Source organism: Anopheles coluzzii, chromosome 2 (assembly GCF_943734685.1).
Source record: "Anopheles coluzzii chromosome 2, AcolN3, whole genome shotgun sequence".
Classification (NCBI taxonomy): Eukaryota; Metazoa; Arthropoda; class Insecta; order Diptera; family Culicidae; genus Anopheles; species Anopheles coluzzii.
The window spans coordinates 28,864,119-28,885,945 of NC_064670.1; the positions used below are offsets into that span (position 1 = coordinate 28,864,119).

General features: G+C 48.4%; 3 protein-coding genes across 11 annotated transcripts; 2 read left to right on the forward strand and 1 right to left on the reverse strand.

The window, feature by feature from the left end:
• Positions 1–177: 177 nt before the first annotated feature.
• Positions 178–11,339, reverse strand: LOC120951077 (ubiquitin carboxyl-terminal hydrolase 8). 2 transcript variants are annotated; one of them, XM_040369589.2, is made up of 11 exons: positions 10,323–11,339; positions 10,098–10,236; positions 9,712–10,034; positions 9,503–9,633; positions 9,093–9,405; positions 2,563–2,693; positions 2,284–2,383; positions 1,623–1,739; positions 1,312–1,521; positions 850–1,211; positions 178–788 (listed from the first exon to the last, which is right to left on the reverse strand). In XM_040369589.2, exons 1-11 carry the CDS (start codon positions 11,106–11,108, stop codon positions 668–670), a joined length of 2,733 nt encoding a protein of 910 aa, XP_040225523.1. In that variant the 5' UTR covers positions 11,109–11,339; the 3' UTR covers positions 178–667. The 2 variants fall into 2 exon arrangements, with proteins under 2 accessions (XP_040225523.1, XP_040225525.1); XM_040369591.2 differs by lacking the exons at positions 9,093–9,405; positions 9,503–9,633; positions 9,712–10,034; positions 10,098–10,236; positions 10,323–11,339 and adding an exon at positions 5,357–9,078.
• A 238-nt stretch (positions 11,340–11,577) lies between these two features.
• On the forward strand, positions 11,578–12,805 carry LOC125906697 (protein unc-50 homolog). The gene is made up of 4 exons (XM_049606655.1): positions 11,578–12,016; positions 12,090–12,155; positions 12,224–12,583; positions 12,645–12,805. Exons 1-4 carry the CDS (start codon positions 11,767–11,769, stop codon positions 12,779–12,781), a joined length of 813 nt encoding a protein of 270 aa, XP_049462612.1. The 5' UTR covers positions 11,578–11,766; the 3' UTR covers positions 12,782–12,805.
• A 93-nt stretch (positions 12,806–12,898) lies between these two features.
• Positions 12,899–21,769, forward strand: LOC120951078 (mothers against decapentaplegic homolog 4). Of its 8 annotated transcripts, none has more exons than XM_040369592.2 (10): positions 12,899–13,770; positions 15,488–15,770; positions 15,848–16,104; positions 16,189–16,363; positions 16,447–16,629; positions 16,799–17,014; positions 17,117–18,074; positions 18,143–18,311; positions 18,421–18,538; positions 18,618–21,769. In XM_040369592.2, exons 2-10 carry the CDS (start codon positions 15,707–15,709, stop codon positions 18,827–18,829), a joined length of 2,352 nt encoding a protein of 783 aa, XP_040225526.1. In that variant the 5' UTR covers positions 12,899–13,770; positions 15,488–15,706; the 3' UTR covers positions 18,830–21,769. The 8 variants fall into 8 exon arrangements, with proteins under 8 accessions (XP_040225526.1, XP_040225527.1, XP_049462609.1 ...); XM_040369593.2 differs by having other exon boundaries at positions 12,899–13,703; XM_049606652.1 differs by having other exon boundaries at positions 12,899–13,541.
• Positions 21,770–21,827: the final 58 nt, after the last annotated feature.

Genomic DNA, 21,827 nt, shown 5'->3' on the forward strand with positions numbered 1-21,827 from the left:
TGTAATTAACACGCGCGTCTCGTCCACTGGTTTACTCCGAACCTTCCTTCTGAAGACACAACGAATCTCGGTTTTCCCGTTTTCATGGCTTAATTCCTACCTAAGACGTCTCACATCCAGCATACCCCCCATACCACACGCAGCATAAATTATCAAAAAAAAAACGAAAAAAAAACATCCACAGGCATTGGTTTTATATTACAACGGCTCAATTTCGCTACATCATCCTGGCTAGTTCGCTGTTCCATAGTTCCCATTCTTTTCTATCCCTTTTTTGATTGGCAATCACAGTGTGTGTGTGTAGTATGTAGGTGTTATAGCAATATAAATATATGTATATTAGATGCATAGTTAATGAGTCTACCCTTTCCGCCCTCCAGCGTGTATCTTCGCCCTTTTCGGACCCAGACTACTCCCTCTGTTCACCCTGCCCAATCCGTTAAACCTTACGGCGGTGGTAGTGTGGTGGTAGTGGTAGCTCTTATCATTTTTTATTCCTCCCCCCCCCTCCCGTTGCTTACGTTCTTTCCCTCGTTTCGCGCGAACAATAATCGTATTTATGTATAACGTTAACATCATTTTGAACATCCCACCAAGTCTCTTGCAAAACAATGCGCAACGATTGTTTGTGATCGTACAATACCGATACAACGATCCACCGGCCGCCTTATCGCACGTCCGACTGTGGCCGGTCGGGTAGGCAGGAGTAGAAAAGAATGTACGCTGCGCTCGCTTGCACATCCGACGCATCGATGCTGGACACGTTGTAATCGTCGAACTTGAACCATCTGCAGACAAGGGGGACGGTATTAGCAATTTGAAATGCTCGATGAGCGATATAAGCCTTACTTTTGATGTATATTGTTCAGGCAGAATGCCGTGTAGTGGCCGCTCTCCATCGAGCCGTAGTGGTTGGAAACGCCGTACAGATGGTACCGGAACGTGGTGAGCCGCTTGTTCCGGTTCACCTCGGTGCGGGCCAGGTAGCGCGTCATGTTCAGCTCGCTGAGCGGAAACTTGACGAGCGTTTGCTTCTTCCGGTACACCGTCGCCATCGTGTCCGGGTCGGCGTAGAAGCGCTTGAAGTGCACCACCAGTATCGACGGTAGCCGGGAGATGTCCAGCTTTTTGATCGCGTCCTGATTGCTCTTACACTTTGGACAGTGCCAGCCGCGCACTTCCTCGCCGTTGAAGTACATGTCGAGGCAATTCTGTGGCGGACAGACGATGGAATGGAAAGAGACAGAGATTGTGCTTTAGCAATGCTGGGGATGGGGGCAGAGTGCACTGCAAAACTGCTTCTTCCCTTACCTCCAGGTAGCAGATGTTTGAATCTTGCGGCAGCTCCAGGCTGAGATTCGAGAACGATTCGTAGGTGGCACTTTCCTTGTGGCACCGGGTGCACTTGACCGTACTTTTGATCTGCCCGTAGAACAGTTCCGAGATGTAGCTGTCCTTGCCCTTGAAATGCTCTATCCATGCCTTTTCCGACGGGGGCAGCTGATCGAGGCTGGTCGATATCTGTACCGCGGGGCGGGAAGGGAAATGGATGTGTGTGTGTGTGTGTGTTATTAAAACTGGCCCATTTGTTTTCCTTCTCGTTGACCCGTTAACGCGCTTACCTGCATCTGTTTCGTCTGCAGATCGGAATGTAGCCAATCCATGAGGATGGTGAGAAACTCGTGTGAATCCTGCTGCTCGATGCCCCCGAACTGTCGCTCGTACTGTCCAACGACGTACTGGAGGGGGAAAGAGGGGAACAATAAGAAAACGATTAGCTTGCAAAACCTTACTCCCAGCGCGCACGAGAGAGAGAGAGAGAGCCTTTCCTTCGCCCTGTAACAGTACACCGCGCCTAACCAGATTATGATGATGCCGTGTACATACACTGGATAAGCTAGCGATTAATTTAACACGCTAACTTGACAAATCCGCTAACCCTATCAAAGGACGTTTCGTTGTGCCAAAGCAATCAAGTACATCAACGACATTTCATAAAACTGTCCACACTTCTCATCTTCCCGCGAAACGCTCCCTCCTTTCGCGACCGTACATTATGCCGTAAATAATTTATTCTACTCCAAATCCAACCCCACCCGAATACACGAACACGTGCTCGTGTAACCACAGTGGGTAAGCTAATTACTCCCTATTACTACAGGCTTTCTCACGACCCAGCGGCAAGCATTTTTCGTTTGCATCATGCTAAATTAAACAAAACACGAACCACCACCACCTGTCGGCTTACCTAGAAGCTTACCGGTGCCAGCAGCAGAAACTTACCCGCAAATTTTTGCTTGCAATACACTTGTACTGCCCCGTCCACAGTGCCTTGATGACGGCGGCCACCTCTTCCCCAATCTTGCCCTGCGTTTTGTTGTTGCTGCAACATCAAAAAAAGGGACAAGAATTTAAATAAAAGCCAGAAGAAAACAACTACGCAACCGTGCAGCGCCGTTTACCGAGCGCTTACATCATGCGCGAATCGGGGGGGGGGAGGAAATCCTTTCCCGATACCATATGAGTACAAGCAGTAAGTAGGAAGCTGTCAATCATACTCACCGGTTGAGGTGCATCTTGAACGACGGATCGTGGAAGAATTCGTTGAGAAAGTGCGTATTGCTGAGGCACTGCAGTATGCTGTTCATGTAGCAGGTGTTGCCTAAATTCTTCAACCCGGTCAGACCGCGTCCCTGTGAGAGAGAGAGAGAGAGAGAGAGAGAGAGAGAGAGAGAGAGAGAGAGAGAGAGAGAGAGAGAGCGAAAGCGTGTTTTTTAGTATATAATATGATATAAAAGGACGTACAAGACAAATACATGAACCATACAGTATACAGTTGATTTCATTTTTAAGTGCACAGGCACAAAATGCAGTTTAGTGCCGGCACAAAAGGACGCCTGGGGCACGGAGCGCAAGACAACTTGTAATCCGCTCACAAACACACACACACACATACACACGTATGGCGCGCTTTTCTCAACCGAAGGCACGCTCTGTGTTGGTGGTAATTGAATTAAACTATTAGAACAAAAATAATTTCCTTATTCAAAACAAGCAAATTCCTTTTCTGCCTTTCGTTTAAAAGCGAAGCATGTAATTGGCCACACGCTGTGTTGAGTAATAGCGATCGATCGCGGTTTCTTACTTTTGAACGCCAGAACACCAAAGTCGTGCATTTGGCTAGAGACTGCTAGCCCTTTTTCGACCTTTCAGTATATGTCTTATTTCTACAAACTATTTTAACCCCTTTCACTCATCTGCCGACACTAACCTCCTCCACGGAGGCTAAAATAAAGTATCATATGGATAAACGGCAATGAACTTTCCTCTCGATCCGCTAAATCGCCAGCAAGAGAACACTTAAGGAAAGCGCTCAACAACAAACAACAACAAAACAAGAAAAGAATCAATTACTGCCATTAATTTCACTCTTTCCAGTGCTTTCGCCGGGCCCTTCGCTTGCCCATCGAAAGCTTTCCGTGCAACGTTCGATATAGCCAGCGGTTCATTGTTATGGAAATTTCATCCCCACACCTCAACCCCGTTTGTTGTGTGCCAGAGAGCCTTATCGAATAACACACATCTGCAACACACACACACACAAACACACACGCACGACGTCCTGGCGTGTTATCGTGCCGACGGAAAAGACGGGAAAACAGGAAAAAACAAATGCCAGAACACACACGCTTCCCAGGGCAGCCGGCAAAACTTGCATCCTTTGTGGCAACCCATCCCTCCAGGTCCTTGTGTGTGTGTGTGTGTGTGTGTGTGTGTGTGTGTGTGTGTGTGTGTGTGTGTGTGTGTGTGTGTGTGTGTGTGTGTGTGTGTGTGTGTGTGTGTGTGTGTGTGTGTGAGTTCTTGGCTAGTTTATTTTCTTCTTTTTCTGGCTGTTGTTGCTGTTGGTCATCCATCTTTACCAGCCGCACCCGGACAATGGACCAAATGGTGGTTTGGGAAAAGGGGGAAGAGAAAGTGAACCAAAAATATCACATCCCGATCCAATCCATCCACAACCCAGTGGCACAAACAAATGGGGCCAGTGACGCCAGTATAAACCCCCTCCCCCCTCTCCCCATTCCCCATGTCACCAGCAAACATTCGCGATGAAGCCGGTACAGTTCTCTCGGCACACCGCAGAAAATGATTGGAATCGGTAAACGAGTCAAACGCTTCGCCAGCCGCTGTAGGTGGTAGGTGGTACCAACTTCTTCAGCAAGGAGCGTTCCACTATCCATCCAGGTAGGCCGACGCTCGCACACGTCAGTCACCATCGCGGCTGTCGTTTGCATGCTCTGCTTGCTCCCTCACACTATTAAAAATAGTTTACTGAAGAAATTGGTGAATAATTAAAGCGTTCTCCTACTTCCTTCGCGGGAAGGCGCAGCGTCTGTTTTGAAGAATTGCTTCCCGCCGGGCATAACCCTTCGCGTAGTACCGTACAAACGTCATTCGGGGGTGGTTCAACGGCTTCCAAATCCACCCGGAACCGGGTGAAAATGGCAGCCCTTACACAAGCACAACCGTCGCCGCATCGAAGTAGGCACGACCCCGACGACTTCGCCTGTTCATATACTGAAATAGCAAAACACGGGCAGTTACCGGCCAGACCGTTGGGCCTCTAACAGATGGTCATTTTCCGGTCATTATGTAGTTTTCCTTTCTTGTCCTTTTCTATGTGACATTACAATCCCTTTCACTTGGTATGGCTTTATTTCTGCAATGTGCTGTAAATAATTACCGCGCAAAGCGCATTGCAAAACCAACACCGGAACATTTGGAGGAACAGTGCAAAAAGGATGCTTACAAATTATTAATTCCCCCCCCTGCAGCTTACGCACGCACGGCTCACTGACTATGCTAATTAATGCTCACTGGCACTCAGGCAACGAGCGAAAGCCACGGCAGCGAGTGTGGATGTCCTTCACCTCCACGCGGTGGCCTCACCGAAGGACCAGTGGGACGCACTCTGCCCCAAAGCAAGAGCAACTAGACGAGGGAATAAGGGAAGGGTGATAAAAACGAAACTTAATTTTCTCTTCACGTGCCACTGTCACGCTATGGCGCGAAGTTCCGAATTGTTCGCGCGGGTCAGATGATATAGGGTGTGAGTGTGTGATAAAGTTTACCACTCCCGGTTAATTTCTAAGCAATCAACACGAACGAATGAACGAACCGGGGTGGTTTGGAAGAGCCCGCCAACCTCCTTCCCCACACCCAGACAGTACAAAGCTTGAAAGCTCCAACACGGGCAACAGTTATTTGTGTATAAAGAATGTTCATTTAGTAACATTTTTTTGTTTTTTTTTTGTTGTATCAGAATGTGTTATTTCTTAGTTCCTTTGTACCACATTACCTTTTTGTACGGGATGAGCTGATGGTAGTGTGGAAGCTTTATTTTATATCCCGCGACAACGACCATCTTGCCGTCCGGTTTTGAGGAGCTGCCAAACGTTGCTGTTGAACAGTTCGAAAGACTTCTTTTCCCTGTATGAGCGTTTGTGTGTCCTTCTCTTAAGGACTTCTAAAGACACTATGTGTTTCTCTGTGTTTTTTGTAGTGTCCCTGAATCGGACTGGCACAGATAACTGTTCCGAACTTTTCCTTTGTTTCTAACAACACCGTCTAGGAGCGCTTTCGTTGGCCGGTACGGTGCTGTATCTGCTGCTTTGGCACTTGAGGTGTTCGTCGCCGTGAATGGTCTGTCGTTTCGTTGTCGCCCTTCCTGCTGTGCTGCTCTTTCGCTGGAGTGCACCACGTCGTTTTGTGGCTAATTTCAAGCACAAATCCAATGGCAAGCCGGATGCGTTCGGGGAACGCGCTAAACTCAAACAACGATCGACGCCCGCACCAGTTCTCATTGCCGTCGTGCAAGCGTTGCAAACGGATCGCGGCAGATATGCGGAGGTCTGGCAGAGAGGTGTTGTGGCTGACGGTATTTCGTAAAATCGCTCAATCTTTTTACACACTCACACAAGGCACACACGCGCTTAATAGGTTAATTATTCCGTGCTATAATCCTTCCCGATTTTTTTAAGGGGTTTAGCTCGATCGATTGTGATTGGGCTCGATATCACAGACGAGACGTGCAGACGACTACTAACCAATATTTACCCACAGAGCGTCCAATTAGGCAAACGTCAATAGTATTCAACCCGTCGTCGTCATTGCCGTTCTTTTTTCACCTTTTGTTTGTGTAGTTTTAATACATTTAAGCTCGCATACACACACACACACACGCAAACTCCAATCCACTATTGATTTCAGTCGCGCGAGGAGGACCCAAAATCACAAACAAAACACGGGATGCTCTTCACCTTCCCACAGCCTACTACTACTACTACTACCACCTTTCCCAAAGGCGCAAACGGAACCGCAGAGCGTTAATGAAGAAAGCACCAACAACGAAATAGCTTTCGCCACGGGAATGGAGTTTTCCGCGCGAAAGAATTTGATTTCCTTCCACCCGAACCGTCGTCAACCGCAACCGGGAACGGGACGCTCCACTAAAGGGGACAAACAAAGGCTGGCACGGTAACAATATTCAAGAGGAGACACACACACACACACAAGCGCACACGTAGTCAAACGGCGACAAATAGTCAAACGTTGTGGTATTTTGAACTTCCCAAAGTTCGGGCTTCTGTGGGCTAGAGCTGTGCTCTGTGCGCGTTGGCACACGGGACTCGTGGGTACGTTTCACCACCGGTGCCCAGGGACGAACTGTCCTACCTGAAACAGTCACAAACGTTCCGGCATACGCGAACTACTGCTACTTCGATGGAATGTGGCCGCGTAGCTAAGGACTGCCGATTTGACGAGAGCGTCGAGAGGGAGAGAATAGTGACAAGAACGTCTCACGTTTGGATGTCTCTTTTGCACTCTCTCTCTCTCTCTCTCTATTTTCCAACGTCCTGGAACGGTAAACAGCGCTAATTGGCGAGAATCAGCACAGAACACGAACGCACCCGACACATGGCAAAACAAGCCATTGCCATGGCGAGGAGAGAAAAAGAGAGGGCAGGCGACGCCAGTAAAGCCGGTAAACAAGCCGCGCTAAAGCCCGGTGAATGTTACGGCCAAGGGTTTCTACACCGATGTGTGTGAGGGTGCTGGAACGAACAAAATGGATGGAAAATAGACGTAAAACAGGACAGGATGACCTCAAACCACACTGTGGAATGCTGCTCAAAAAAACGAACGTACGGCAGCGCAACGTGTTCTGGACACAAGCTCACCCCATTTCCGGGAGGGGGGAGGTAAAGGTAAAGCCGCCATTTAGCGTTTGCTGTTCCAGTCGATACACGTGGTCAGCGTAAAAAGCGCGTGGCTAATTCCTATACACATTCCACCGCATACCTCCCACCACCACCACCACCACCATCATTCTTGCCTGTCTAGCACAATGATTCGAGGGCTCGTGGGCTTACCGGTAACAGATTTATATGCACCAGTCTACGTGTGTGACACTGCAGACATGTGTGTTTTTGTTGTTGTACATGTACGCGCCACAACTACGCCTGAACTAATTTTCTCGCTTGACGTTGTTTGTGATGCAGTTTAGGTACCGTTTTTTTTCTCGTAATAAACCAATAAACAGCCCTTTCTTGTGTACTCCTATTCCAATATACTGTCAGTTTAGGGTTGTACGCTTCAAAGGAAAGTTTTGAGCCACGTTTTGCGTCAACAACTGGGCGCCTCCATTGACGCGCGAACCGCGGAACACGCAAATATGATATCCTTCGAAAAAGGCTCTAAAAGGGATGGAAACCGTTTTGAAATGCGCTTCCTGGACTGGGGGAAAAATAACGCACCTATAAACGCGACAAAAAGCATATGAGGAAGTTAAGAGGGAAGGTTTCGTGTGCCTTCTCGATGGATCCACCTGGTAGGAGGAGGATGGGATGCTGTCGATTGGGGGGAATGGAGAGGAAGGATGAGAAGCGAAGTGAAATGTCGCATTGAGCCAGTCAACCACCATGGCAATTGCATGACAATTTGCTCGTCTACATCTGCAATGCATCACCAATACCATGCCGTTCGGTTACGCTTTCGGCGCATCACAATTATGCTCTCTATTATTTCCCATCCTTTCCGTGTCAGTGTGTGTTGGCGTCGCCTACGGCCGTGTGGGAAGGAGGGTCAAATATCACCACATTACTACCAAAAGATGGCTATGTATTGGTGGAAAATAACATCCGAAGAGTAGAGACATCCGCTCTGCTAAAAAGGACGGAGGTGGCGTTACGTTCTTGGCGTAAAAGTTTGTTATTGATTTGGTTTAATAGGGAACAGCAGTTGCGGATGAAATGCCACCGCTTTAGGGGAAAGTTGGCATACAATAGGCACTCTGGAGACAACAACAAAAAAAATCGCGTCGTTCTGGTTATTATTAGCATTTCGCTGAAATGTGATACAGAAGACACGCGACGAATACTTCCCAGATGCTTAAGATCCACTTGACAAATGGATGTTGTTTGCTCTCTTGTTCGCGGTAAACACTTCAGCAAGATTAGAATTTAATAATATTTCTTAGATTCGTGCTTTCTTGGAACAGTTGGGTTTAATTTTAGCTTCCTTCGCCATTCGGGAGAAAATGGTCCAACCTTGTGCGTGCATTGAAACGAGCTAAGGTCAAGGACATTTCCAATCAATTACTTTCCTCCCTTACTTAGGAACTTGTAAAACACTGTTTTAGCTGTTGTTACGTCAGTGTCCGTTTTTTTAGCATTTTTGTCCGTTTTCAAATGATAATGAGACGATCCGCTCTTCTTTTCGCGAAACAGTTCTTTTGTAGAAACCGAAAGTTCAAACAGAGACATTCTTTTGTCACCTGTTTCTTGTACTTTCAGCACGTTGCGTGCATGAAACGCCACATATGCGCATACGTCACATCATAATCCACAGCCGCGGTCACGTTCTAAACAACGCTACCGAAGTAACGCAACCAGACACACACACACACACACACACATACACACACACACACACAGCGATAGTAAAAACATTTGGGTTTGGAAATCATACAAACGCAAACCCCTCACCACCATGGTGCCCCGTATGAGGTAAGAAGAAGCCCTCATTCTACTCACCACACTCCCGTACACTGGGGCAAAGTCGCGCTGCACCACGTCCAGATCCCGCGTACGCACGTTGTGATTATGATCCGCCAGCGGTTTCGCGGACCGGTCGAACAGGGGCATCCGGGCGGGCGTCGCATTGCCGGCGTACGGACCGGACCGCTGGTCTTCTTCCGGGTAAGCCCGCTTTACCGGCTCTGGCACGTTGTTCTCCTTAAGATGCCGCTTCTGTTCACGGGCCAGCGCAAGCTTCGTTTCACGCTCGCGCGCCAACCGTTGGCATTTCTCCTCCAGCTCGCGCTGTTCCCGCTCCTTGTCGCGCAGCCTGCGGAAAGGGAAGCACATACGCAAGCGCATAAGTTAACTGTGGCAGGTGGAAAGACGGAAAGGAACACGAAAGGACACTAATTGCGTCAACGTACCGGCGTTCGTACGCTTCCCGCTCGAGTTGCTCCGCCTGCTCGGAGGAAATTTGTTCACCACGTTCCTTCTGCTCCTGCTCCAGCTGCTTGTAACTTTGCTCCTCCTCGAGAATGCGTGCTTTCTCTGCTTCCTAACAAAATAATGAAAAAAGCAAAGAGTTTTGTCAACACAACTACCACCACTAAGATGGAAAGAGATTGATGCGTACGTAATCGCGCTGCCGGTCCTTTAGCTGCATCACTTCGTATAGGAGCGATTCTTGCGTTTCGTCCAGCCCCGGCTCGAGCGGTTGCTGCTGCTCCAGGTTTTTCAGCTCCGTTTCCGTGTTGATAATTTCCAGCGCATTCTGCTTCGATTTGTCTAGTATCTGCTCGTGCTCGACTAGTATGTCTTCCAGCGGTTTTTTGCGCGCCTCGTACAGGGTGACTGCCGCCACCTTGCTGTTACGATCGATCGTTGGCTTAAAGCCGGGCTTGGTGAAACTTTCCTCCTTCATCGGTATATCGCTAATGTTGGGATATTCAATATCGTCTGGAAAGGACATATTTATATTAGGTTTGTTGTTTTGTTTAGTTTTCTAGCTTGCCCCCATACCTATATTATCACCCATGGCGTCCAACACCGTCGGTGGCCGATAGGAGGGATTGGTACAGCTTGCCGGGTAGTGCAGCACGAAGCTTTCGTATCCACCATCCAGTCGAATGATTTTCGTGTCCTCAATGTCCTGATCGTACTGTTTCAGGGGCGAAAAGCGGGTAAACAAACATTAAATATTGGCAACAAGCAATCACATGGCACTACAAAAAGAAACACCATTACATGACAAAGCGTGTAGTTCAAGATGTACAGCGGTGTATCCTTCACCGGTACGCCGGACGTGTTCCAGTCCATCAGTACGACCTGCTCCTTCACCATCCGGTTCGACCAGAGCGTGCGCGATTCCGGCGGCAGGGCGTGATTTATCTTGCCCGCCGTCATACCCGCCACGAGCAGATGCTCCGGCACGTTCACGAGATAGGCGTACCGCAGGTGCGACGCTTCGTAGTCCTTCGCCGGACGGCAGTCCATGATCAGCATGCTGACCCGGCTATCGTTTATCATGGCGTGCAGTTCCGTCGCGGTGACGGATTGCTTTTGCCCGGAAGCGATCGGCACAACCATCGGCGCCTCCTTTCCCACCACCGGTTGCCTTCCGTTGCTGGCCCGCTCCAGTTCTACCGCCCGGGACAGGGTCGCGGATCCACCCCGCTGTCGGGCACGCTCCTCGTACCGGGCCTCCAGACTGTTTTTTAGCTTGCTCAACTTCTCGAAGATGCGATTAAAGTCGGACTGCGTGCCCAGCAGCCGCGTAATCGCTTCCTTCTTGCGCGCATAGTCCTTGTTCTTCCGTATGACCTGCACCAGGTTGATCAGCTTCATGTAGCCCACGTACGCCAGCTCCTCGTCCCGCTTGATGTAGTTTTCGTCGCACTGCTCCATCAGCTTCCGGGCCGACCGGCAGATAATATCGATCTCCCGGTCCTTTATGTCGGGCGGTAGCTTCATGTACAGCTTCTCCAAATCGTCGAACCGCTCGCCCAAGTACAGCTGCTTCGGATGGTTCATGATGGTTGCCGATTTAGCATAATTTTCTTACACCAGCGTGAATCATCGATTACCGTTGCGGGTGTTGTGGGTGGTTTTGTCGACTGGCGGATAGTTACAGCGTATTACAACAATAAATTTATCTTCCGAAAGTGAAACTTTTCACGGATTTCACCCAAAACTGATAACACACAGGTGCCGTGTTTTTGTTCGCATCACGCAAACTTTTTTTGTCGAGGACCGGAGCTGTCAAAATGCTAATAACGTCAGGGGGACATCTACTCGAGCTGGTTGTACAAAATAAAGCATAAAAATGAGATGAAAAGGATTAAACAATTGCAGTTAAATTAAAATAACACCGCAGAAAGATGCAATTAAATTAAGAATTCATTGTTTCCCAAAGAATTTGTATTGGATGAGAACAATGAGTGTATGCTACCGTTCGCAGCTGCATATCAATCCAACCCTGAGTGAAATGTCACAACCCCAGTTCAGCCCTGTCACGATCCGTCATCAACGTGCAGTTATTTACTGTTTACCAAAATATAATTTTCCGTCTACGGAGCGATGAGTGACGAAAAGATCCACTGAATTGCTGTGTCCATTCTCGAATTTTACCAAAGGAGTCAGCAGACGAAGTAATAAGAAACTCATCGACAGCGACACACATAGCGCAAGCATGAAGTACGCTACGTCACCTACGCCATCCCGGAGCAACAGCTCGCTGCTGGGGATGTCTTCCAGAACGGCATCGCCACTGCCCGCACCGGCCAACTATCGCGATTGCATGAGCGCCACAACGAAAAGCTACAAATACCTGAGGCGTTTCATCAAATTCGATCAAATGGACTTTGAGTATGCAATGTGGCAGATGGTGTACCTATTCATCGCACCGAAGAAAGTCTATCGCAACTTCAACTACCGCAAACGTGAGCAATTTCACTGCGCCGTTTTGGGCCGTTTGGGATCCACTTCTAATCGGTTATTGTTTCCCTCTTGCAGAAACCAAATCACAATTTGCTCGAGATGATCCAGCCTTCCTGGTGTTGCTAGTGGGTTGCCTTTGTGGTATGTTGTTATCAACGGGAGGAAGCTTTCCATTTCGTACTAACCACTGTCCCATTGTCCGCTTTCAGTCACGTCAATTGGGTTCGCATGGGTGTTAAGCTTAGGGTTTCTGCAGACGATCCTGTTCACACTGTACGTCGTGTTTGTTGACTGCATATTCTGCGGCATGATCGTGGCCACGCTGCTTTGGGTGATTGCGAATCGCTACTTTCGCGATCGAAACAGCGACTTCGACATGGAGTGGGGCTACGCGTTCGATGTGCATTTGAATGCGTTCTTCCCGCCCCTGATACTGCTGCATTTCATACAGCTGTTCTTCTACCATCCGCTAATTAGCAGGGACTGGTTCATATCAACGTTCATCGGCAACACCATTTGGCTGTTGGCGCTCGGATACTACATCTATATCACTTTCCTGGGATATAATGGTACGTGTGTAAGGGTGAGGATGGTTAGGCGGCTACTAACATCATTTCGTTATACTTTCAGTTGTCCCGTCGCTGAAAAATACGCGAATAATTCTCGTAACACTACCGCTTCTGTGTTTGTTCTACGTCGTGACGTTAATTATAGGATGGAATTTGAGTGTGTCCCTGATGTACTACTATCACTATCGAGTGTTGTAAACAATAAAGTTCCATACTTACAAGGCTGTTGCGCATTACGATATTATAAGAAGCGTGTGGCGACGATTGTTGGTTGGTGGTAGTGATCACTGTTAAGAGAAGGGTTAAGCAAGAGAAATAATTCAATTATAATACAGTAGATTGTACCATAGCCATACTTAGGTATCCTACAGTAGATATATTAAGCGTAATACAATAGAAATATGTGCATATTCTGAAAACATTTCACGGTTCAACGGTTCAACATTACAACGGTTAGCGTTTACGGAGACAGTTTCTGTAAATTGTTTTTAGGTTATACGACACTTTATTTAATCTACCTTTTTTCAGCAAAAGTGACTAGAAGACTGTGTGTCTAAGATCCATAACTAACAGAACATTGAAACAAAAAAAAACTCAATAAAACCATAATATTTGAATACATGCTCCACATTCGATCGCATCTGTCAAATTTGCTTTATGACACGTGATATGGCCTAACCCGACCTTCTATCCCTACTGTCAAGCACCAGCTGTCAGCGAAAGGACACAAACGAAAGCGCGAGCGAAACAGAAAGCCATCCCTTTCACCGTGCGCACGAAAGGGAACACCATTACAACGCACCCCGAATCGGGCAGACAAAAAAAAGGAATTCGCCATTTTAAAAAGTCTATCACTTGCTGCTGCTGGTACTACTGCTGCTGCTGCTGCTCCGATTGCTCCCTGCAGTATCGGATACGGAAAGTGTCGGACGAAGGTGGAGTGTGTGTGTGAGTGGGGGTAAAGCAGAACGAACCACAGAATTGCATCGTCCAATTTTCCGCTGTGCTGGTTTCCGAGCGCCTGTTCCGCAACATGGTGTAACTGAGAAAGATCGTCGTTCCTGTGCTCTTGCGACCCCGCCGTACACACAGCCCACCCCCCGGATGCGGGTGTGCGTGAGTGAGTGGGAGAGGATGCTGGAGCAAGTGCAGACATTCGCCTAGAATTGAGAAAGTTTGCATCGTGGGTGAGGTGGGGAGTGGGGCCCGCCAGGGGTGGCGTTAGTGTAGTGCAGGAAGTGAAAATCGAAATAACAGAACCCCGCCGCCGCCGCCGCTTTGCTAGAAACTTGCTTGTGTGTGAAAGGGGCAAAGAGGGAGTGCTTTCTTCTGCTACGGTAAAAGAACCTGTTCTGCGTGTGTGTATGTGTGTGGAGTTGTGTGCGGCTTGTTGATGCAATTGTGTTACACCAAACTCACAACCCCCCCCCCCCCACCCCACCCCAAACGTTCACGGAAATGCAAACCACAGCCAGGGAGGTAAAAGGAATGGTTTTGTTGCATTTCGACACCTTTACACCTTTTACCTACCCCTCCGGTAAGGTGGTCCCTGCAGTGCTACAAAAAGCGGTTCGGCGGTAGAAAAGAAAACAACAACAAAGCAACTCAACTCTATTACCTCACATCCGGAAGAGACCTAGAAGGACCTTGCTACACAGGAATACGGAGCGGTCGAAGCGCTTTGTAGCGACTCAGTGACCGATGGCTTAAATCTTTAAAAAGTAAAAGCATTACTAAGACAACGGGTGAAGAACCTTACCGCAGGGGCCTACTGTGTGAGTTGCGAATCTCGGCAAACGCATTGATACGTGTGTGTGTGTGTGTGTGTGTGTGTGTGTGTGTGTGTGTGTGTGTGTGTGTGTGTGTGTGTGTGTGTGCGTGTGTGACTCATTTTAGAAAAGAAAGCCGCAGCAAAAAGGAGTTCACATAATGAAACCCACGCGAAGAGCAGAGTGGAATCGAAAAAAAAATGAAGCAAGAGGAAGAGAAGCCAGTGACTTTCCCTCCGAAGAAGTCCGCCCGTTCTTCGTAGCGGCGGTCCCTGTGCGGGGGGTGAAAATTGAATTTTTGCCAGTGTGGTTGGGCATCAAGTTGGGCAAGTAGTAGCAGGCAAGATGTGTTGCCGTGTTGCTTGTCGATGGACGTGTTTGTGCATGCTCTACCCGTAGTAACTGCAATGCTCCATTGGAACCATTAGGAAGTAGCAAAATTTTCCTTCGTTTTCCTACTCCTAGGGGTGGTTTTGGCGAATTGAACGTACGCCCGTGTGTGTATGTGTGTGTGTGTGTGTGTGGGAGCGTGCATACAAGCGCGTGCGTCCTCGCGGCTGTGTGCGTGTTGGAAGCGTACACAGAATTGTCAAATCTTCCGTCTTTTGACAGAGATTTGTTGGTGTTTTGTTTCCCTCTGGCATGTCTTCTGCCGCGGTGGGGTTGTGTAGTAAAACAGTGCATAATCAACACTAACAACAGCGCGCTTCGACTGTTGCCTCCCCCCGGGCGGGGATGATGGGTGGCGCGACATGGCGGGTGTTACCTTGCCGGGACGGGAAACTTTCTCCAACCCCAAAACGGGCGGGCAGAACGGTGGTGTGTCCGGTCAGGGTTACACGAGTAAGCAGTTTGTTTTGTTGTGTCTCGGTGCGGAGTTTAGAAGAAAACTGTGCAACGGTGCAACGGTATGATGCATTTCCTGTTTTCAGAATGCAAGGTGGGAGGGGGGAAAAAGGGGTGAAACGGCGGCAAAGTAACGGAGCTGCATCTAGTAGAAGATGGACAATCTAGTGACCGTAGCCATTCAGTTTGGGTTGGTGCGTGGAGCAAGTGTATCGTGCTTTCGGAAGGGTTCACTTCCACGTTCAAGCTCTATGGTCATTGTAATTGATGTTATCTATCTCTTGAGCAGGCAAAAAGCAGAATTAAAAAATTGTATGTTTGCACAGCAGGAAGTGATTACATGTGCAAGTGCAATCCTCCAAGTGTGAACTAAACGCTTCCGTTAGTGATTAAAAAACAAAACAAAAAAGCAGCTACAGGAACATCTCCACCCGGGTAGACGGCACCGTCACGGTTCAGCAAAGTGGATACTAAAAGCAACCTGGGTCTTTCCCAGGATTTTGAAAGGATGGTGGGGCTGACGGGTGGATCGCATCTCTATGCGGCCGGCATACCGGCGGCCGCACAGGAAAGTACGTACTGTGCTCCCATTCGCATACACATTCTGCCGTGCCTAATGAAAACCCCGCTCTCCGCTCCTTTCTTTCAGTCGTCCGCGACATGGCAGCGATGCCAACGGCTGCCCCGACCAGTGCGGACGCCTGCCTGAGCATCGTCCACTCGCTGATGTGCCACCGGCAGGGAGGCGAGAGCGAAGGCTTCTCCAAGCGCGCAATCGAGTCGCTGGTGAAGAAGCTGAAGGAGAAGCGGGACGAGCTGGATTCGCTCATCACGGCCATCACGACGAACGGCGCACATCCGAGCAAGTGCGTCACGATACAACGCACGCTCGATGGTCGCTTGCAGGTGAGTTACGAAGGGTAGGCCACGAAGGGTATGCTCTCTCTCTCTGGCATTACAACCGCGTGCTGTTTTGATGTATTGTTGCAGGTCGCCGGACGCAAAGGATTCCCACACGTCATCTACGCCCGCATCTGGCGTTGGCCCGATCTGCACAAGAACGAGCTCAAGCACGTCAAGTTCTGCCAGTTTGCGTTCGATCTGAAGTGTGACTCGGTGTGCGTTAATCCGTACCACTACGAGCGTGTCGTGTCGCCCGGAATCGGTAGGGTTTGCACAGCTGCTGGCGAGTGATTCGTACACCGTGCAGAGTGCGCTCATTGATGTGCTTTGTTGTTGATTTTGTAGATCTATCGGGGCTCACGCTGCAGTCCGGTCCGAGCCGGCTCATCAAGGACGAGTACACACCGGGCTCGGTCGTCGGGGGCGGTATGGACATCGATGGCAATGAAATCGGCACCATACAGCACCATCCCTCGATGGTGGCGAGTGGTGCATACGGCACCATGTCAATGCATCCGCAAGTGCCCGGTAAGCAGAGGAGTCTTCCTCCCGATTGGAGGCAGTCGTTTTAGTTCCCGATTAAGTTGATTTATTTATTCGTTTTGTTTTTGTTTCTTTTTTGTTTTGCTTTTTTTCTCTTCTGTTCTGTAACGCATCAACCGACCCACTCCGTTGTTGTTTGCGGTCCATTCCAAAGACCCATCACAGTTGGGCAGCTTGTATGGAGCTAGCAGCGGTCCACGGCCGATACCGAAGCTAGAGTCCGCCGACCCGTCCCGAAATAGTGGCCCGAGCAGCTGGATGAGCGGTGCCGGCAGCGTCGGTGGGCCTTCGTCCGCTGCGGCTGCCATGCTGTCGGCCTCGTCCGGCGGCCAGCAGCAGCACGCTCGTTTGTCTTCTTCATTACCGCTTTGTAAGCGCTTTTGTTTTACTTTATCTTTACTTACAAAGCTAGGATCTAGGTGATCTAGGTACATGTACAGATAACTAATTGTTTTTTTTTAAATAATTTTAGCATCCGTCATCGGTGGTCCGCCCGGGATGGTGAACAATGGTTTGCGAGCGCCACCGAGCTCACAGCAACAGCCACAGCAGCAACCGTCACAGCAGCCACAGCCTTCATCACAGTCCAACGCCCAGCTGACGAACGGTGGCAGCAACGGTCTGCTGGGCAGCTCCAGCCAAGCGGGCGGAAGCGGCGGCTCCAGTGGCGGCGGATTGCTCGGTACGGACGGGTCGCAGTACTACGCCAGTGCGGCCGACCCGTCGATGGGAAACGATCCACAAACGGGTATGGGCGGTCCGGCCAGCATGTCCGGATCGCTTTCGGCCACCTCGCCCGTCTCACCCCATCTGCAGCAGAACGGATACGTATCCGCTAGCAACGGCCAGTCGGCACAGGCCGGTGGTCCCGCCGGTGGGCAAGCGCAACCGAGCCAATCGGCCGCCCAACAGTACCAGCCACAACAGCAGCAGCAGCAACAACAACAACAACAGCCACAGTCGCAACAACAACAGCAGCAGCAACAACAACAGCAGCAGAGCGGCTCTGCGACCTGGTCCGGTTCGAATACGCTGAACTACACGCAATCGATACAGCCACCGGCACACGCTAGCGGCTCGCACCAGCAGCAAGCGTCGCAACAGCAGTCACAGTACTGGCCCCACGGTTCCGGCGGTTCGTCCAGCGCCGTTGTGGCGCCGTCTGGTGCCAGTGTCGGCAACGCGACCGGCGGACAGCTGGCCGGTGAGTTGCCCGGTCAGCAGCGGCTGCTGTCGCGCCAGCCCGCACCCGAGTACTGGTGCTCGGTGGCCTACTTTGAGCTGGACACCCAGGTGGGTGAAATGTTTAAAGTGCCCTCTAACCGCCCGAACGTCACCATCGATGGGTATGTGGATCCGTCCGGTGGCAATCGCTTCTGTCTCGGTGCGCTTAGCAATGTGCACCGAACGGAACAGAGCGAAAAGGCAAGGTAAGCATGGGAAGGGGAGGTGAGGAGGCACTGAATAGCATTGACTAACACTGTTCGCGTGTTTGCAGGCTACATATTGGGAAAGGTGTACAGCTGGATCTGCGCGGCGAAGGGGACGTCTGGCTGCGGTGTCTCAGTGACCATTCAGTATTCGTACAGAGCTACTACCTCGACCGGGAGGCGGGCCGAACGCCAGGCGATGCCGTACACAAAATCTATCCCGGAGCGTGCATAAAGGTCGGTTGACGCTATCCAACGCAATTGATCGATGGCGGTATTTGCTTCTACCGAACGTGTCTAATATACTGTTTCTTTACATTTCTCTTCTCTTTCTCTTATGCAACAGGTATTTGACTTGCGACAGTGTCATTTGCAGATGCAATCCCTCGCCAACTGTGCCCAGAAAGCGGCCCAGATGCAGGCCGCTGTTGTGGCAGGCGTATCAGCCGTTGGAGCTCCTAGAAGTATGCATACTACGAGTGATAGCGTACAAATATAGATAGGCAAGGTTCTACTAATCACTCTTTCCCTGCTCGGCTTTAGGTCTTTCCGCGGCGGCTGGCATCGGGGTGGACGATTTGCGACGCCTCTGCATCTTGCGATTGTCGTTCGTGAAGGGTTGGGGCCCCGACTATCCCCGACAGTCGATCAAAGAAACGCCCTGCTGGGTCGAGGTGCATCTGCACCGGGCCCTGCAGCTGCTGGACGAGGTGCTGCATCAGATGCCGATCGATGGGCCGCGAGCAATCGAGTAAAACCAACCGAGCGCGCAACAGATCGGTTTGCGGGGTCAGCGACGGACAGGACATTGCTACACATTGCTGTCCCCAAGGGAGGAAAAAAAAACAACAAATGCCCTAGGCGTTATGGCGCAGGTAAGAGGTAAAGGTAAGATCCTAGTACCCCTTTAATGTGACACCAGCGACAGGAATGATACCACCCTCGAGATACATACGATGGCAAATCGTAGAAGGGAAGGAACGTGCGTGCGTGGCTGAACCGTTGAAGGTACAATAGACTATGTAAATATAGGTGCGGACCTAGTTTTGGGTTTGCAGGAGGGCGACCGATGGGTGACGACGGCAATGCGTGGGTGGTTTCGTAGTGTGTACAAGTGTGATTCTAATATGACAAAGATTTAGTTTGATAAGATATAGCATGCGCGACATGCGAAATGCGTGTGCACTTCCGTGTGCACACCGGTACAGGAGGTGACACTCGACTAGCGGATAGAGTAGAACGACTACAATACCTTAGGGCGCGTGAAGGTGATGCAGCGTTATTGAAACCCCTTCTCATGTATACTAATGTTTGGTAAAGTTGAAAACAGCTGAAATGATGATATATGTATGATACAGTCAACTCGAACGAAGCGCAAATGCAAAACTATCTGGAGAAGTTTTCCATCGATTCGTAAATAGCAACACACAACAGAGTGTAGCAAACTGGTGGATGTGCAACTCCGGCATAATGACACCTGGTATGCTCCTGCTAATAGGAGCGCCCAGAAAGGAAAACAAAATGGAAATCCTAAAGACGCATAAGGTAGATTGCACGTTGCCTCGAAATGCCGATAAAAGTAACACAGTATGTTTAAACAGCAGAACACACTGCCTCCGACCGATGGCGCGTGAGCTGATGATAGGTAACAAGCAAGAAAAAACAGGAAACACAACTTTGCAAACAAAACAATGTAACAATTGCATCAAGCACTAACGTTAAATGAGCGATATTTACTATCTGACAGAAACGAAAAGCATAATGTAGAAGGCGAAAGGACAAAACTAAAACACTACAAACGGAAACAACCTACAAAAATGTTCTACCTCTAATTGAAGAAGAAGAAAAAAAGTATGTAAAACAAACATTGAGCTCCTGTTGGTGGACAATGCTATCCAGATTGATTGAATTTATTGCTACCTGTCTGAGGTCAAAGGTTGAATTATAGATGGGATGTTGACAGAAAGGGGCTTTCACGGAGCGTTCCTGTGGCACCGTGTTCTAGCTCCATTCTTCTTAATTATGCTACGTTAAACAAAAAAGAGTGAAGAAGATTGTGGGATATGAATAAATTCGTAAACTAGTTTTCGGCGAACAAAAAACCGATTCTTTGTGCAAGGTTTTCATTTTAAACGATTTGCACAAAAAGTTGTTTGTTTTGTGTGTTTTACATACGTTCGCCGTAGTGATTGTTACAGGCAGAGCCTACAGCCGAATGTTCTGCCATTTCAATGAGAGAATTGTAAACATGACCCAACCAGCTAAGAAGCAGCCCGGAATGAGGCGATCTCATTATGCAGCTCAATATGTCTTTTTTGTGCCATCTATCTTCTGTTTTGCATGTTGCCTCTTTTTCAGTAGTTTGTTGAAGTTATGAACTAGTTTAACTAGTTCTGTTTTATTATATGTTGCTACAAACATGCTTTCACTTTTCTGTTGAACGATCGTATGTTTTTTTTTATATATATATTGTCCTTCAAAATTGAAAAAAAGGTCCGGTCAACGAACTGCTTTCGTTTGTGAATGCTAAATCGATTGGTGCATTGGGAAGCATGATAAAATGAAAGAAGGAAGGGAAAGGTGATGAGAATAGAAGGCTAACGTGTCGAGCCAATGGATATGTTAAACGAAACAAAAGTAGAAATAACATCGTTACGATCGTTCGGAAGCCCCTAAGTGCAATGAATCCAACTTTAAGAAAGGAAGAAAAATGGTAATAAAATCAAACGTTGCTAAAAATGTAACTATTATGGTGAAGTTGACATACAGAACAACAAAACAGAAAACACACGTGCCCTTGACAAGTGGTAGTCAAAAATACACAACAAACACATAAAGATTCTTCTTTGCATAGCGAGCATCAATTAGTTTACAAACGATAATGGCCTGGATGGCAAACGGAATAGTTTCCATATTTTTTTTTTTTCAAAGGATCACATTTTCTTCAAAAGATATACCCAGCTACTACATGCATGGTGAGAGCACCGCTAGCCCACTAACATGAAAACTACTTGTGCCTTTATCTGTTTGCCGTTTTGCCGATCTAGTTCTGCAGTGGTAGTCGAAGAAATGTTTACAGCATTTTCATGGAATAGTTCTTTTACAAGTGTTATTGTTTTGTTGCAAGCCACAATTGTTGGCCGCTATAATTGTAACACGATTGTAATACACGTTTAGTTTGTCACGTTAGAGTGAATATTTTGTGTCGCTTTTGTTCGGCTGTGATGGCTTTTGTTTTGACGAGGTTATTAGTTTCTTATTTTGAAGCTATTTCTGCTCACGATCAAATGGTTTTAACTGAAGACGTCTTGTTTGATACAAGTTTTACGCAACTATGATCGAAGAATCTACACGCTAAACGCCTACCCAAACAGAAGGAGCTCAATTCGAAAGAGAGAAGTAGCGACGTGACCTGGCACAAAATGTAGCGGAAAAGCAGAAACGCAGAGTAAAAAAAAAACAAACCAACCCGATGCATCGATCATCATAAAACATAAACGACGATAAGCCGATTTAGAAGAAAAAGGAAAGTCACAAAAAGATTGCAGATTGACGATTGAGGAATGATTGAGTATAAGAAACAAACTATATACTTTATAGATTTATCCCTATTACGAAGTGTAAATGAGTTGCATCATTTTATGAATAAAAAGCAGATCCACTATTTTTAAGTAAATACAAAACACACACACACACATAGAGCACGCTTCCAAAAAGCGCTAACAGGTGTGCTTATTATTTCAGCGCCAGTGA

Excerpts from the sequence above, each read along its gene's own strand:
- LOC120951078 (XM_040369592.2), top strand. The coding sequence starts at position 15,707 with ATGGTGGGGCTGACGGGTGGATCGCATCTCTATGCGGCCGGCATACCG. Across the intron at positions 16,630-16,798 it reads AATGCATCCGCAAGTGCCCG|ACCCATCACAGTTGGGCAGC; the intron begins GTAAGCAGAGGA and ends TCCATTCCAAAG. Across the intron at positions 17,015-17,116 it reads GTCTTCTTCATTACCGCTTT|CATCCGTCATCGGTGGTCCG; the intron begins GTAAGCGCTTTT and ends AAATAATTTTAG.
- LOC120951077 (XM_040369589.2), bottom strand. The coding sequence starts at position 11,108 with ATGAACCATCCGAAGCAGCTGTACTTGGGCGAGCGGTTCGACGATTTG. Across the intron at positions 9,406-9,502 it reads CGGGAAGCGTACGAACGCCG|GCTGCGCGACAAGGAGCGGG; the intron begins GTACGTTGACGC and ends CCCTTTCCGCAG. Across the intron at positions 2,694-9,092 it reads CCCCAGTGTACGGGAGTGTG|GGACGCGGTCTGACCGGGTT; the intron begins GTGAGTAGAATG and ends TCTCTCTCACAG.
- LOC125906697 (XM_049606655.1), top strand. The coding sequence starts at position 11,767 with ATGAAGTACGCTACGTCACCTACGCCATCCCGGAGCAACAGCTCGCTG. Across the intron at positions 12,156-12,223 it reads GCTAGTGGGTTGCCTTTGTG|TCACGTCAATTGGGTTCGCA; the intron begins GTATGTTGTTAT and ends GTCCGCTTTCAG. Across the intron at positions 12,584-12,644 it reads CACTTTCCTGGGATATAATG|TTGTCCCGTCGCTGAAAAAT; the intron begins GTACGTGTGTAA and ends TTATACTTTCAG.